At 38.0% G+C, this 17,042-nt stretch overlaps 2 protein-coding genes across 11 annotated transcripts in view; one reads left to right on the forward strand and one right to left on the reverse strand.

Moving 5' to 3' along the window:
- LOC107035137 (OX-2 membrane glycoprotein-like) overlaps positions 1-3,932 on the reverse strand; it is a 36,700-nt gene extending 32,768 nt beyond the window's left edge. The window contains exon 1 of the mRNA XM_072965388.1: positions 3,675-3,932. Within this exon, the coding sequence (XP_072821489.1) occupies positions 3,675-3,702 (28 nt within the window). The 5' untranslated portion in view covers positions 3,703-3,932. The remainder of the gene's footprint in view (positions 1-3,674) is intronic.
- Positions 3,933-4,031: 99 nt separating this feature from the next.
- The window catches only part of SLC9C1 (solute carrier family 9 member C1), a 66,080-nt gene continuing 53,069 nt past the window's right edge, over positions 4,032-17,042 (forward strand). For 2 of the 10 annotated variants that reach the window (XM_072965349.1, XM_072965356.1), the window contains exons 1-7: positions 4,032-4,118; positions 4,408-4,535; positions 5,812-6,014; positions 7,189-7,289; positions 9,643-9,771; positions 12,356-12,521; positions 14,574-14,702. In XM_072965349.1, the coding sequence (XP_072821450.1) occupies positions 5,870-6,014; positions 7,189-7,289; positions 9,643-9,771; positions 12,356-12,521; positions 14,574-14,702 (670 nt within the window). In that variant the 5' untranslated portion in view covers positions 4,032-4,118; positions 4,408-4,535; positions 5,812-5,869. Of the gene's footprint in view, positions 4,119-4,407; positions 4,536-5,811; positions 6,015-7,188; positions 7,290-8,965; positions 9,090-9,642; positions 9,772-12,355; positions 12,522-14,573; positions 14,703-16,242; positions 16,293-17,042 lie in introns of those variants that run through there. The other 8 variants (XM_072965351.1, XM_072965354.1, XM_072965372.1 and 5 more) reach the window with 8 other exon arrangements.

A 17,042-nucleotide genomic window follows, 5' to 3' on the forward strand; every position in this document is an offset into this window, starting at 1 on the left:
GTTAGGGGACAGGAAGTTATATTGAGGGGAAAATCCATCCCCTGATCCTTTTCCTGTGAGTAATAAAGATGTGAACTCGAGCATTATAACTTTAAAGAATGACTGGGATTCCAGCAAAGTACTCTAAAGGAAACCATGTCTAAAGAATTAAAAGAAAGTATAAGAATGATGTATCACTAATACAAAATATCAGTTAAGAGATAACAATTGTAAAAAAGGAGTGGATAGAAATTCTGAATTATAGAAGTGTATTAACTAATGAAAAATTCACTGGAGGGGCTCAATAACTGGTTCAAGGAGGCAGAAAATAGAAACAATGAACTTGAAGATAGATCAGTTGAGGTTGGCTCATCTGAGGAACAGAAAAAAGAAGACTGAAGAAGAATGAACAGAATCTCAGAGACCTGTGGAACACTATCAGAGCACCATCATATTCATAATGAAAGCCCCAGAAGGAGAGGGGATACAGAGAGGGGATAGAAAGAATATTTTTTTAAAAATGACTGAAAACTTTCCAAATCTGATGAGAAACATCAGCCTCCATATCTAATAAAAAAATCAGCAAACTCTATGTAGAATAAACACAAAAAGATCCACACAAAGACACATAATAATCAAACATAATCAAAGACAAAGAGAATCTTAAAAGTAGCAAAAGACAGGAACTCTTATATACAAAAGATTTTCAATGACATTAACAGCTAATTTTTATCACAAACCACAGAGGTGAGAGACAAACTAAAATTGCTAAGAGGAATGGCCATGATGGAAGGGTATGAAGACCCTGAGCTTGCCTTCTCCCACAGGCACACCAAAATTACAACTACTCATAGAGATAAACTATTGATGAGAAAAAAATCAGAAGTCTAGTAGAAGCTAAAGATATAAACAAAGAACCACCATGAGACAGGTAGAGGGGTGGAGAGGTGATACAGTCAAGACCCATATCCACAGGTGGGCAACCCACAAATGGAAGGATAATTACAATTGCAGCACTCCCAAAGGAGCAAAGGGTTCAAGACCCAAACTGGGCTCCCTAGCCTGGGGGTTCTGCAGCAGGAAGACAATTTCATAAGAATATTTGGCTTTGAAGGACAGTGGAGCTTGCTTTCAGGAGAGGCAGAGAGCAATAGGAGCTAGAGATTCCACTCCTACAAGGCGCACACAGAACCAGAACAGAAGCAGTAATTTGAAAGGATCCTGGGTTATACCCATCTGCTGATCTTGGAGAGCCTTTTGGAGAGGCAGAAGGCAGCTGGGACTTGCCCCAGGGACATAGACAGTGGCAGCAGCCACTTTGTGGAGCTCATTCTGCCATGTGGATATTGATGCTGGCAAGCACCATTTTGGAATCCTGCCTCTAGCTTACTAGTGCCAGGACCTTGTGCCACACATCAGCCTGTAGGCCCCAGTACTGGGACACCTTAGGCCAAGCAACTAGCTGGGCAGAAACAGAACTCCACTCACCAGTAGGCCTGCTGCACCCCTCAGCCCACAGCTGCCCCAGGACCAGTCCTGTCCACCAGAGGACCCTAGACCCAGGCCTGCACACCAGCACACTGGCACTAGCCCCAGGACTCTAGGACTCTGTAGCCAGAGACCCTGGGACCCAGTTCCACTCATCAGTTAGCCAACAGTAGCCCCAGGACCAGCCTCACTCACCAATGGGTAGACACCAGCCCCAGGACTACTGCAGACCCTCAGCCAGACACCCAAAGATCTGGACTCACCCACCAGCAAGCCAACACCAGCTTGGAACACACAAAGACCCTTCAGCCAGCCATGTCAGCCTTCTCACCAGTGGACCTACTCCAGCTCTTAGCCCTTCAGGGCCCTACAGATTGAGGCTCAGAAACCTGATTCCACCCACCAGTGAGCCAGCTCTATTGGCCTTGGGACCCCCCCAGCCCCAGGCCCAAGTCCTGCCCAATGGAAGGTAAACATCAGATCCAAGACAACTTGGACACCTCAGCCAGCTGCCGTAGGATATACCTCACTCACCAGCTGGTCAACACCAAATTCAGGACACCCTGAACCCAACAGCCAGCCACACCAAGAACCAACCCTACCCACCAGCAATCCAACATTAGATCTGGGACTGCCAGCACCACATCCACCCACTCCAGAACCCAACTCTGCCCAGCAGTAGACCAGCACTACACTGGGACCTCCTGGGGCAATGCAGCCAGCGGCCTTGTGACCCAACCCTGCCCTCCAGTGGCCAAGAGCCTCCACAAAAGGCAAGGCACGGCAAGTAACCAAACCAGGGATCAGCTACACCTACCAGACCACCCGCAGTAGTCAGCCCACTAAAGCAGAAACTCCCACATAGCCCAAATAGGAGCAGAAACTGCAGCCAGAAGGAAGTGGCATGATATATTTAAAGTGGTGAATGGGGAAAACCTACAACCAAGAATACTCTACCTGGAAAGTATTTCATTCAGATTTGATGAAGTGATTGAAAGTTCCATAGACAAGCAAAAGCTTGTTCAGCACCACTAAACCATTAAACCAGTTTTATTAGAAATGTTAAATGGACTTTTCTAGGTAAACAAGAAAAAGCCACAACTAGAAATATAAAAACTTACAAGTCAACTACAAAATTAAAAGTCTCATTGGTAAAGGCAAATATACAGTAAAGGCAGTAAATCAACAATATATAAAGGTACAAGTAAGGTTAAAAGACAAAGGTAATAAAATCATCTATATCCACAACATGTAGTTAAAGGATACACAAAACATAAAGATATAAAATATGATGTCAAAGTCAGCAAGCATGGTGAGGGGGAATGCAGAGTTGTTAAAATGCATTTGAACTTAAGAAATAAGCAACTTAAAATAACCACTTATACATATATAGGTTGCTATATATAAACCTCACAGTAACCACAAAACAAAGATTATAATAGATACACACACAAAAGAAAGGAACCCTACTTCAGGATGACACCTACACCCCAATGTTCATAGCAGCATTGTTTACAATAGCCGAGACATGGAAACAGCCTAAATGTCCATCAACAGGTGAAGGATAAAGAAGATGTGGTATATTTATATAATGGAATACTACTCAGCCATAAAAACTGACAACATAACGCCATTTGCAGCAACATGGATGCTCCTGGAGAATGTCATTCTGAGTGAAGTAAGCCAGAAGGAGAAAGAAAAATACCATATGAGATTGCTCATATGTGGAATCTATAAACAAACAAACAAACAAACAAAGCATAAATACAGAACAGAAATAGACTCATAGACATAGAATACAGACTTGTGGTTGCCAAGGGGGTGGGGAGTGGGAAGAGATAGACTGGGATTTCAAAACTGTAGAATAGATAGACAAGATTATACTGTATAGCACAGGGAAATATATACAAGATTTTATGGTAGCTCACAGAGAAAGGAATGTGACAATGAATATATATATGTTCATGTATAATTGAAAAATTGTGCTCTACACTGGAATTTGACACAACATTGTAAAATGATTATAAATCAATAAAAAAAAGTAAAATGAATAAATAAATAAATAAATAAATAAATAAAAGGAATCCAAACAAGATACTGAAGATGGTCATCAAAGCACAAGAAAAGAGCAAAACAAAAAGAAAGGAACAAAAGAGAACTACAAAAACAACCCCAAAACAATGAACAAAATGGCAATAAGTACACACCTCTGTCTTTCCTAACCTGCATCCTCATATTTCAAAATTTCTACCATTCTATTTTATCCAGGAAATTCACTCCAACTGGAGTTCTGGAAAAACAGTGTCCATTGGCTCTTTGCCAGAAATTCACTGTTCCTAAGGTTTAAATTAGTATAGTAATACAATTGCTGGAATCAACTTTTTTAAATACATGGTCTTAAGACTTCAAAAGTTGCCATAGAGGTACAGGGGCAATGATGCTGTGTAGTGCCTTCTAGGACTGATTTCGTCGTCAGCCAGTCAAGTCAGGGGTTGTGAACCTGAAGCCAATGTGTGCAGGCTGGGGGCGGGGCTTAGAGCAACTAACTGTCAGTGAGGCTGCAGTTGGTTGTGGCAGTTCCGGGTGAACGGATTAGCTAGCCTCCACTTGTCACTTACATACCATATGATGCTCCTCCTGAGGCGCTGATGGTGAGTCCTCCCCTGGCTTCCCCTTCAGGAAGTTGCCCTTCCCCTCTGGTACTTTCTTCCTCAGCCTCTCCTCAGAAAGAAGGAAATGCTCCCACGGTGTTCCAGCTACAGATTCAGCCAGACATTCCCTCTTGTAGTTTCCACCTTTCCTAAGGCAGCGGACTTTCACGAAGATCAACCAGCCACTCAGTTTGAATTTCTGCCCCCAAGCCCTGCCCTCCGTCATTACACTTCCGGTGTCAACTTTCCAGACTGCTCACCTGCCTTGCGTTTGTTCCTTTTGCCTTAGGCAGTACTGGAAGCACACTGATGCCGCGGTGCATCTCCTCAGGTATGTGGAGCGGAGCCCGAGGGAGGAAGGGCTCGTCCTGAGTGAAGGTCATTGGGAGGACGACAGACCGCCCATCTTCAGGGTCTGTGAGTCAGACGGCCGCTGCGTCGTGTGCTGGGAGAGTTTTCTGAGCAGGCAATCCAACTCCAGTTCACTGTCATAAACCATTAAGAGCTTTGCAGCTTGTGATAATTACTGAGAGCCCACAGTACCCCTTTCAGGATAATTTTGTCACACAGTTCCTATAAAATGTAGTGATTAAAGGGAAGAAAGACTTCCCACTTTCAGGGACAAGGTGAATCCATTTTCCCTCCAAGAGAAAGAGAATTTCTCAGGGCTGACTGACATTGAGGACAAATCCACATGCCATTTTTGAGAGGACAATCATTAACTCCACATAGAAAGAGAATTGAGGCATTATCTAATTTACTTATAAATTAATGTCAGAAATCTATGTAGCAATTTTAAGACAAACCAGTATTTTTTTTTCTTTAATGAGACATGGACTCAAAAAGTTATCCACAACTGTTAAAAGTCAATTTAAGCTGGAAAAGAGTTTTAATAACATTGAAATTCTGTTTATTCTAAACCACTACTTCTTTACCCAACTCTTTTAAAGTATCAAAATAGAGTAATATTAGCATTTATATGCTGGCTTAACATTTCTTGGGGGAAAAGGTTTGTTAGGAAACTCTGGAGTAGAGACTAAAGAAGCCAATCTGAGTATTTGTCACATATTCACAGTCAGGCAGTGAGATTCTATTGAACTTGGTTGCTATAAAAATATATAAAAGTTGGAAAAAACCTGGCCCATCAAGGTCTCAAATGAGATAAAAGAAAGTTATGACTGAATATCATTATGGTCTATTAATTTCTGTCTGAATAGAACAACATAAGAGATCAGAATATCCTCCACTCCATCACCCAAACCCCCACTGCTTCTGACTTTGAAGTAGCTGCCAGAACATGCTTCCCGAGGCTCAGATAGGCTGAGGGCAAATCCCTCAGTTGTCTATTCCCAGAGCTAACTAAGTAACCTGTTTCAGCTTGTGGTCCCGGTGACTGGTTACATGAAAAATCCTCTTTTCAGTTGGATAGATACAGAGTGAATAATAGCTGAGTAGTGCTTGGTATCATTAAGAACATGGGATGACGCTGACTAGCCTCTGTCCCTTGGGGTTGTACCTTTTCTATCTCATTTAAATCAAAAGCATCGTAGAAGAGGAAAGTATCCCTAATTTTCACAGACTCTAAGAAATCACTAGAAATAATTAAGGAGAAATATGAGCTTTTCATTTGTCTTTCGAAGGAAAGCTTTAGAAGGCCATCAAGAAGGCAAATCCTACGTTCCTTTGGTCCTAGGTGAGTTTTGCCAAGAGTCCTAAGAGTTGAATTCAGAAAGCCTGTGACAAACAACAGGATGAATTCCAGCGGTTCTGATTTGGATTTTCTTGAGAAAAGATTTACTAGTGGATGGCTGAAATTTTTCTGGACTGTATTCATGAAAAGTTCTGAAGATCTTCCTGAAATCATTCTAGTATTGTCTTTGATCTGTACAGTTGGAGGTAAGTATAATTCTTTTTATTTAAGTTTATTCTATGGACGTATTTTGTAAACATCATTGTAAAGAATTAAGGAAAGTAGCAAGAGTAGGAAATTAGATTTTTGTTTTTAAACTCATACCTCTATCCTCAGATTTTTAATCAAATGAATCCAACAGTAATCTGCTCCGAGAAGAGACATGTAGGATCTAATCCATATTCTGCACTTCTATTGAGTTCAAAGTATTCATACCTTCTTACCAGCTAGGTCATGGTTAGATTTAAGTGATGTGGAGAACTGAAGCACATAAGCAGAAATTCAAGGGTTTAGGGATTTTATTGTTACCTGCATTATCATAAACTGTTGTTTCGTTCATATTTTAAAGTTAGCTGTCCCACAGCTTTCTTCCCCTGGACAAAGAATTTTCAAAGTGACAGATCTTCTGAATGATTCAATTACTTTTTAACCACGTGATAGGATATCCCTTAGGTTTTGTCCAAGTGCTAAATTATACTCAGCTTTTATGAGAAGAAAAGAACACTGTAGAAATCAAGAGAGAGCACCTTTTTTGCCTTCTTTGACCTGAATAGGAAATGTATTACCAAGAAAATCAGAAAACATTAAACTGAAGGAAACACTGTAATACTGCTATTGCACTTTGAAAACAAGTAATGAAAGAAGTTAAGCAAAGTTAAATATTCATTTTGGGCTTTAATAGGTAGTAGGTAACTAGTAATAGGTAGCCAATTTTTTTTTCATTGTTAAATTATTTTACTAATTCCCCATTGTTATCTTGGGAATCAGCCAGAATATTTCATTTAAGTTATTTATTATTAACCCCTTATTGCAGGGTTGCTAAAGATTCGTTAACGAAGCAAATATCTAACTTATGACATGTACAAAAATTGATACAAATATTTTAGTACAACCCAACAGCCAGTGATTGCTAACAATATTTACTGAAGATTCTAAGGAAATGATATACCTCATAGAAGAGGTAAAGCATGAATTTAGCAGATTACCAATTACACTGATTCTGTATGCCAAAGTGTGAGGAAGGGTTTCAGTTACAGGAGTATAGCAAGAAAGTGGTGGAACAGTATTTCATTGTCCTTGAAATTAAGGAATCATATCAAATTAAAGTTCTGTAAATGTGGTATTTCATTGCCTTTCAGTAAAGACATAGTTTTTTTGCAGCATTTTTGAACCTACACTTGAAAGACTTTCCAGTTCCTCTCCCTGTGATATTATTTTTAATTGGATGCAGTTTTGAAATGTTAAGTTTTACATCTGACCAGGTGTGTACAATGAATATGAGTATTTTGTATATCTGAGTGTATCTAAAATTCACGTAAATACAAAGATGGCTTAAGAAAATTTGTAAACCTATCTCTTCACTGCTCTGCCAGTTGAAAGATATTTGTGATGTGGGTAGCATCCGATCAGCTGGGTAGAAAAAGGAACCAGGAGTGAAAGAGCTGAAATCCAGCTAAACATAGTCTAAACAGAGCCTAGGTCTGAGACTAGGTAAGCAATTCAGAACGAGTACACTTCCAGCTACTCAGAGTGTGAGTAGCTGAGTAGTTCAGCATCATTCAAATGCTCAGACAAGAAACTGGTTAAGACGTTAAGAGCCCAGAGAGACTTCGAGTTACTGGTACAAGACTCTAGTAGTAAGAGAATTCTGACATTGAACCAATGCCTCAGGAATGTTTCATAGAAGCCTCATAGAATAGAGACCAGTCGCTAAGTGTACCTGGCTCAAGCTACAGTATTATGAAATCACCAGAAACAGCTGGAGTCTGGTAGAGGAGAGAGAATACGCTTACTACAAGGGATACAGAATACATTATTTTTTTTAATTTTAATCTTTTATTGAAGTATAGTCAGTTTATGATGTGTCAGTTTCTGGTGTACAGCATAATAGTTCAGCCATACATATACATACATAAGTTCGTTGTCATACTCTTCTTCATCATAGGTTACTACAAGATATTGGATATAGTTCCCTGTACTGTCCTGTATGAACTAGTTGTTTATCTATTTTATATATAGTAGTTAGTACCTGCAAATCCTGAACGCCCAATTTATTGACACATTAAATAGTTCCCTAGCCCAGGTATTGGCAGCAAATTTTTTCTGTAAAAGATCACATAGTAAACATTTTAGGTTATGCAGGTCGTATGATCTCTTTCACAACTACTCAACTCTGCCATTGTAGCTCAAAAGCAGCCACAGACAATACGTAAGTAAATGGGCATGGCTGTGTTCCAATAATACTTTATTTATAAAAACAGGCTTTGAGCCAGATTTGGCCCAGAGGGTGTAGTTTGCCAACACCTGCTCTAGTAAATCAGTGCGTAAATGAGAATGTGTGTGAAAATGATTGACTTTCCCAAACAAATTTAACCAGTGATGTTAAAAAAACATAGTGGAAATCACGTATCTATGTGAGAACCAGAAGCAGATTACTACTTCATTTGTCATGAACAGGTTTCATAACCATATGATTTTTGACGTAAGTGCAATTTTAAGTACTTCTATGAGCTTATGTGTCAATAACCCATTAAAGGAAAAGACTATGTGTCAAGACCTGTGAAGAGTCTAAGACTTTACTTTCAAGCTATTCAGTTGGCTTGCCACAGTTTCATGGTCCTGGCAAAAGGCATGGGACTCCTGGGCTAGAGAGAGAGGATTTGTTACTCACAGCAATAGCAGAAGCCAGAGTATCAGCATTTTCTTGTCCCTGTTCCATGAGCCCCACAAGGAGAAGCAAAGAAGTGAAACCTGCACACTTCAATAGGTTGCATTACAGGAGGAGAAATCTGAGATTAGAGAACTTCAATATTTTATGATGGGCAGTAAGCTTTTCTGCCCCCTTGCTCCGGAGAGAGATTATCATTATTACACTGGCGAGTATAGTAAACCTGCCCTTTCCTCTGGAGGGACACTTGCTCTCTCTTCCAAAGCTGTTAGATATTCTTGAAAGAAAATATTCCCGGAAGAAAGCAATCACTGCCTCCATCTGTAAATTATGGAGAAACACAAGAGACCCATGAAGAATCATCTCCCAAATTCAAAGATAATCACCCAACACAGTAGGTACTCAGTGTTTCCTTAATGAATGACTGTTGAATGGATGCCCATAATAGGATTTACAAATATCAACTAAAACACCATTAATTTGTTATTTCATGAACTGCATTACCTTCCTAGTCTCTATCCCTGCTATTCTCCCATACACGGCTTCTGTGTAAGCCATGACTAATTACGCAGTTTTGGAAATTTGATATGATTGTTTACTCCTTTGCAGACTTTGTACATCATCATGAAATCTCTTTCATCTATCTGAAATCTCTTTATCTTGTACGCCTGAAAATCTCCTACATATTCTTTAGTACTTATGTCAATGTGCTTCCTATATCTGTTCTTTAAGAAGATAAAATAGGCATAGAGATTACACTAACCTTTTCTTGTAGTTGGTAATGATCTGATGAAAAATTGTGAATATCCAACAGTGTTAAGACTTTAGTGTTTATCATGTTGTGATGGATCTTTCTATCTTTTGCTAGAGATAGGAGTGCCTGGCATGTATTCTATGCCAAGAGACCAATGGATAAATGAGAAAATGACATGTTTTTATATTATTAGGTCCAACAATTTGCAGACGCCATACAATGGATAGATCCACATTTATTTTTTAGTTTATTTACACCAATAATTATCTTTAATGTTGCATTTGACATGGATGTTTACATGCTCCACAAGTTATTTTGGCAGGTAAGAAGTACTCTTTTTCAAAAATATTATTCACTCAAGAACTACCACATGTTATCAATGTTGAGTTTTTTTTTATATTTTAAAATTCAATTTTATTGAGGTACAATTTACATGCAGTAGTATGCATACATTTTGAGTGCACAATTTGATGAGTTTTGACAAATATGTATATCTGCATAGCCACACAATCAAGATATAAAAATTTCTACCACCCTAGAATATCCCCTTAGACTTCTTTAAACTCAATCCTTCACCAGTGCCTCAGAGAGGCAACCCCTGATCCAATTTCTTTCCTTTTTTTTTTAATGATCCAGTTTCATTTGATTTACTTTAGAAATTCAATCCAAATATTGATGTGATTTTTGGCACAGATAGTCATTTACAAGGTCATAGGGTATGAGTGAAAACACTTTCTCATTAATTGTCATATACATATAGTATATGTCCTTTTGAATATTAATCCTCAGAGAAAAGTTGGAGATCATTTCTATAGCCTTATTATTAAAGTCTCAAATAGATGTCAGGTGAAAAAATGTGCACAGTGATTATTACAGGCATTATTTTCAAAAGGCATTTGTAAGCAAGATAAATTTTATTCAATTACATTGATTTTAAAAAAATCCACTACATGTTGTTTTTAGCAGGTTCTGTAATATTTACATAACAGTTTCATTGTCTTCCATGTATGACTTAGATTCACAATCAAAAACAGCAAGTCTTAGCTTTGGTACCACTGTAGATTTTTTCCTCCCCAAATTTTTACTTTTGATGAAGTTCAACTCATCAATTTTTCTTTTAGAATTTGTGTTCTTATGTCCTATTAAAAATTATTTGCCTTATCCAAGGTCACTAGGATTTCCTCCTATATTTTCTCCTAGTAGTTTAATAGTTTCAGATTTGACATTTAGGTGTATGATTCATTTTGAATTAATTTTTTATATGATGTGAGGTGAGTGTTCAGATTCATGTTATCTTTCTAAATTAACATTCAATTTTTATAGAATCATTTTTCTTCTTCGAGCTTTATTGAGATGTAATTGACATAGAGCACGATATAAGTTTAAGGTGTACAGCATAATGATTTGACTTATATACATCATGAAATGATTATCACAATAAGTTTAGTGAAGTCCATCAATTTATACAGATATAAAATTAAAGAAATAGAAAAATATTTTTCCTTGTAATGAGAATTCATAGGATTTACTTCTTAACAACTTTAATATGTAGCATACAGCAATGTTGATTATATTGGTCATGTTGTTTTACATTACCTCCCTACTACTTCTTTATCTTATAACTGAAGTTAGTACCTTTGACTGCCTTCATCCAGTTCCTCTTTTCGCACTCCCCCATGGCCTGCCTCTGGTAACCACAAATCTGATCTCATTTTCTATGAGTTTGTTTGCTTGTTTGTTTGTTTTTGAATTATAAATGACCTACATCACTATATGTTACTTCCTGTTATACAACATAGTGATTCAATATTCTATACATTTCAAAATGATCATCACGATAAGTCTAGTTAAAGCATGTCACTGTACAAAGATATTGACTATGTACTCCACACTGGACATTTCATATCCACTTATTTTGCAGCTGGAAGTTTGTAATCTCCCTCACCTATTTCTTTCCCCCTCTCAACCCCTTCTCCAGGTAGTTGCCTGTTTGTTCTCTGTATCTGTAAATCTGTTTGTTTTTTCTTATATTTGTTCACTTAGCATAATACCATCTAAGAGGTCCATCCATGTTAGTGCAAGTGGCAATATTCATTCTTTTTTATGGTTGAGTAATATTCCTGTGTGTGTGTGTGTGTGTGTGTACATCTCATATCTTCATTATCCATTCACCTATTGATGAACATTTAGGTTGCTTCCATGTTTTGGCTATTGTAAACTATGCTACAGCAAATATGGCATAGTTCTGAATTCTCACAGGTACTTTGAGGCATAATCATCACATTTCCGCAAGTCCACTTGGTAATAAAATCTTGCTGAAGAGTCACCACAGGTAAAGTAAGAAAAAATAGAAGGCAATGGTGAGAAGGTAGAAAGCCAGTCCTAGAATAATAGAATTTCCCTTCCCATCTTTTCTTTGGTCTTTTGCCATTTCCTTTCATTCCTTCTATTATTTTGTTTTCTCTTTTTTTTCCTCTTTTATAACTTCATCCTAAACTTGTGTTCTATTTTCTATGTTAATAGGCTATGTCTCAGTTCTTATGCATAAATATGTGTATATATGTATGTGTATATATATGTATATATATGGGATGTATGTACATATCTTCACACATGCACGTCTATATTCAATGGCCTTATCAAGAAAATTAAAAGTTCCTTTTAAATTATAATATGGTATTTCCTATAACTGGTATTTTTGGGGTCCTAGGAATCTCACTGCAACATTTGTTCCATATTTCCAGAGTTGCAAGTACATAATTGTTAAATAAGATAACTTCAGATCAGATTTCCCTTTGATGGATTGATTGAATGTGATTCTATATCTCCAATATCCTGATTATCTGCTTTTAATAATGAAATGCAAATGCATTCTGATTTTTTTAATCCGTAAAATTTCTTTGCAGATACTTTTAATTACAATTCCTGGATTTTTTATTAATTATATCTTAATTCTTTGGTATCTGGCATCTGTGAATAAATTACTTTTGAAAACCACCCAATGGTTATTATTTTCAGCTATCCTTATGAGTTCAGATCCCATGCTGACTGCAGCTGCTATAAGAGACCTTGGTAGGTATATTTTTATCTTTTATTCTATTTCAAATTTTGTCAATATTTAAATTGTCTAGCTTTAATATCTTTTGTTCATAGCTTTTCTCTATGTGAAGTGGGGTGCTGTGGCATTAGGGATTGAGCATAGAGATTCAGGTGGTGATGTTTAGAACAGAATGAAATGCCAGTAATGGGCTTCCTAAAAAAAAATATGTGTGTGTGTGTGTGTGTGTGTGTATAAAGTCTTACATTCAATTGTGGAATAAGGAAGGGGATTATTTGGAATATTTGACTTTATACATGCTTCTACCTTGAGCCAACAGAACAGTTCTGGGGACATTACAATATTGCATGTACATTGTGGTTACATTTCTATTGCCCAGCACCTCTTTTCTGTTGAAAACACTGTCCTTAGGATAATGCCATTTGTTAAAAACAAACAAACAAACAAAAAAAAACCTTTGGAGTCATTGTCACCATTAAGACCAAAAGCCTAAAAAGTCAAAAGCAAATCACTAGGGGCAGTGTTTTCAGTGTGTACTGTTTTAGGAGAAAGAAACCTGTATTTAAAAGTAAAATACCAAGTCAACATAACCCAGAACAAAAGCCAAGAGCTTCATTCAAAAAAAGAATAACCTGTGTTCCCTCAGTTTCTTTTTAATAATGAGGACTAGAACATGTGTTTTAAAGTAGAATTTTAATATGGCCCATACATGCGTGTGTGCACACACATGCACACAAAGAGAAAAGAGCTATTTTCATTTTGTTATAGTTCCATTTTCTAAAATGGAATAGTTATACAACAGTATCAGTTGGTTTGGGGGTGGTTTTTGAATAAAAGTCACTCTAAAACAGTGGCTTAAAACCACAATTATTCATTATTTCGGATGAGTCTGGCAGTTCTGATGATATAGACTGGCCTCTGCTGATCTTGGCTAGGCTCACTAAGGAATCCGCAGTCAGCTGGAGGGTCATCTGGGGGCTAGGTGATCTAGGATGGCCTCAACTGGATGACCCACTGTTCTTCCACGTATTTCTCACATTCCTCCATAAGGGTAACCCGGGACTGCTGCCATGATAGTGGCAGGGATCCAAGAGAGAGGAAGCAGAAATCTTTCTCAAGCCTCTGTTTGCATTAAGTCTCAGAACAAAACAGATCTCTTGGGTGAGAGAAACTGCAGAGTCTTACAGCAGAGGGCATGGATGCAGGGCAAGGTGAAGACCTGGACCATCAAGGCAAATGAACTTTCACAGAAACAGACTGCCTTGGCTTTTATTCTCTTCCAACTGCATGCTTACTGTATTGGATTGTGACCACAGATTGTTGGTTCACAAAAAGGGCTCTTATCATTTCCTTAATTATATTTCCTTCCTGTGGACATTCTGAAAATCATTAAAGATGCTAAAAATTATAGTTTTGCCCTACAGACACACTGAATAGCAAAGAAAAATGATAACTGATGGATATCTAAACGTAGAATATCATCATAAATGGAGGAGAATTAGGATGAAGGTAGGTAATATAAAGGTGCCGACCATTCATGGAGCTTGATTTCTAAAACCACCGAAAGGGATACATGGGAAAACCAGACAATTTCAAACTATAGTGAGATTATCTGGACAATTGCCTTAATATTTGACTTAAGTATTGTGGTATAATGCCTTAGTTTATAATTGACTTTATCCCTTAATCACTGCTTTTTGTCTTGTCTTAAATTCACAGTCTGTGTATTTACAGAGGCTAAGTCTCAGAACAAAAGAAAATAATAAATTTTATGTTTTCATCTGTGCTTTGAAAGAAGGCATGAGAGCTCTGGTTGATTATCTCACTTAATCAACTACAGTTAATTTGGTACCTAATTATGATGGTCTGGACTTCACTTATAGTTGATCTATAAAGAAGTTTTTCCTTGAAGGGAGTTTTCAAACATGACGAAACTTATTTAAGTATGTAGGAAAAATATGCGATACAAATCTGTAGCTAACAACATCCTTCTACTTGCTGATAAAATTTTATTCTTTATTATTGATGTTTTTCCCACCTTAAAAAAAATATTTTCCCTTCCATAGGTCTTTCTAGAAGCCTTGTCAACTTAATTAATGGAGAAAGTCTGATGACCGCTATAATGTCTTTAATTTTGTTTGATAGCATTTTGGATATTAACTTCAGCATGCAAAGAAAGACAAACTATTCCTTAAGTAAGGACTGATTTTTTTCTTAACTTCTTAAAATTAGAATCCTATATTTTCTGAAAGCTGACATGGATTTCATAATACCTTACCGTAAGCTATGCTTGTACAAACATAATTGTGAGTATTAGTATAGTGATTTACCCTTTACATACCCCTTATTTAATATTGGCTGTTGTTTTGTTGCGAGGCTGAGCTGGGACTTTTCCTGAGGACACGTATAGAAGTAGCATTCCACAGGCCTGGGCTGAATCAGAATGCTTGGCAACAACAATGAGAGATAGTGAGATTTTTATGTGTTGAAGATGAACTCAGAAGATAAGCTGGGGAGTGCATCCACTGGTGGTGAGAGGAGGTGGCTTCCTTCCCCTTCACCCTGGGACAATCTCCTTGCAGGCAACACAGAAAGCTGTCAACCCAGGGAGGAAGTGTGAGTTATAGGGCCACCTACAGGGCCTGAGAGCAGTGCTTGTAAGCAGAAAGATTGCAAGGTGCACATGAGCTCATTTGCCACATTCGGATAGCCCTGAACCATAGTATGTCTTTTCCTTTATCATATGTATATGTGTGTATAAAATAAATTACATATGCACACTATAATGAGTGATTATAAAGTACACAGATGGGTAATTTTCACTCAAGACAAGAAATAGTGTTATCAGCTTCTCCAGGGGTATCTTTCATGCCCCTTCCTGATCAAAACCCCGTACTTTCTATGATTCTCAGAGTACAGTCTCTGGGTTGATGTGGGAGAGGGTCTACAGGACCTTTTAAGGGTGTCCACGAGGTCATATATTTTTGTTTGAATACTAAGAAGTTATATGCCTTTTTTACTGTGTTGCCATCTATACTCATTTTGGGAAAGCAATGATTATAATCTTCCTGAGAAAATTGCCGATGTATACTATTCCACTCACTGGATGTCTTCTGTGTTATCATTCCACCTTCCTATCCAACTGAAAAAAGAGTGTTTAGGAGGTGCTTATAGACTACATTCTAGTGTATCAAGAAGCTGCATGGTGCCAAATAATCCCTTATACTGAAGTGGGATCCTTCTACTACCACCTGTCTACAGCGATCAAGCACATCCCAAGTTACCTTCCCAACCACTCAGGAGAGGAAGTTTTAGCTATGACTGTTTTCCCCGTCCCTGGAGAGCACTTAGCTGTTGGGCAGCCAGGGACCCTGTTTACCTCTATTCTGACTCACCCATGCCTTACATGATCATAATCAATGCCTAAAACTCAGAATTGAAGACTATTCTTTCCCAGAAAGAATCAAGGGAGCTGGTCCAGATGGTGGTCAGTTACCCTACTTGGGCATAAGCCTTGTTCTGTATCCAACTAGTTGACCCAGACCATGGCAGCTTGGATCATCTGTGGTGATCCTAGAGCCCAAATTTAGTGCAGGAAGGTAGGTACATCCTCTTTAAATGCTTAGTGTATGCCATCAAAGTGGTGAGTGAGAAAACCAAACCAACTCCATTAATGCAGCCTTTTCCAAAATCCAGGGTACAAAAGGAGGTGGCACAATACAGCACTCAGACAATTTTTTACTATAAAACTTGGTGTAGATAAGGCCTTCCTGAAGATGACTAAGGTGAGCAAAAAAAGAAATGTTTATATTCAGAAGTGTCTTAGAAGCTCAAGAACAATCCCTGGGGGAAATAAAAAAGCAAAGAAGTGCAGGCATACACGCTGGTCAGAGGATCCATGCCCCACCTCTGTACCCACTCTAGTGTTCTACCAGGTCCCTTTTAAGTAAATACTGACCACAGACTTTCAGGGAACTTTATCAGAGATGACATCTATAATCTAATCATGAGAACTTTCTTGATATTCACTGGAAGAAAAAAAAGATACTGATATGGGAGTTCATTCATTCATTAATCCAAAAACTATTTGTTGAGATAGACTATATGATAGCACATATTCTAGGCCCTGGTGATTCAGCCATGAACATAACAGTCCTTGCTTTTGTAGAGCTTGCCTCATAATTTTGACAGTAATCAAAAGAACAGAATTTTGGTTTTTTAAGTTTCGGAGGAGTAAAAACTGTTAAGTAAGCACTCTTAAAATAATCATAGTAACAGCTATAATAATAAAAGTTCTGCTGTAGGAGGACGAGAACAACGAACTTGTTACTGAATCAAATGGGTCTGCTCACCCGCCCGGAGTGAAGCCAATATACGGACACTGGGTTGTGTTGAAGAAAAATGCAGTATTTATTGTAAAGATGCCAATACAAGAAGGTCGGGTGGCTCATGCTCTAGGACCCCCAGATTCCTCGTAGGGTTTTAGCAAAGCATTTATAAAGGCCACATGTGGTGGGGGAGGGTCACAGGGTATG

Source organism: Vicugna pacos, chromosome 1 (genome assembly GCF_048564905.1).
Source record: "Vicugna pacos chromosome 1, VicPac4, whole genome shotgun sequence".
Lineage (NCBI taxonomy): Eukaryota > Metazoa > Chordata > Mammalia > Artiodactyla > Camelidae > Vicugna > Vicugna pacos.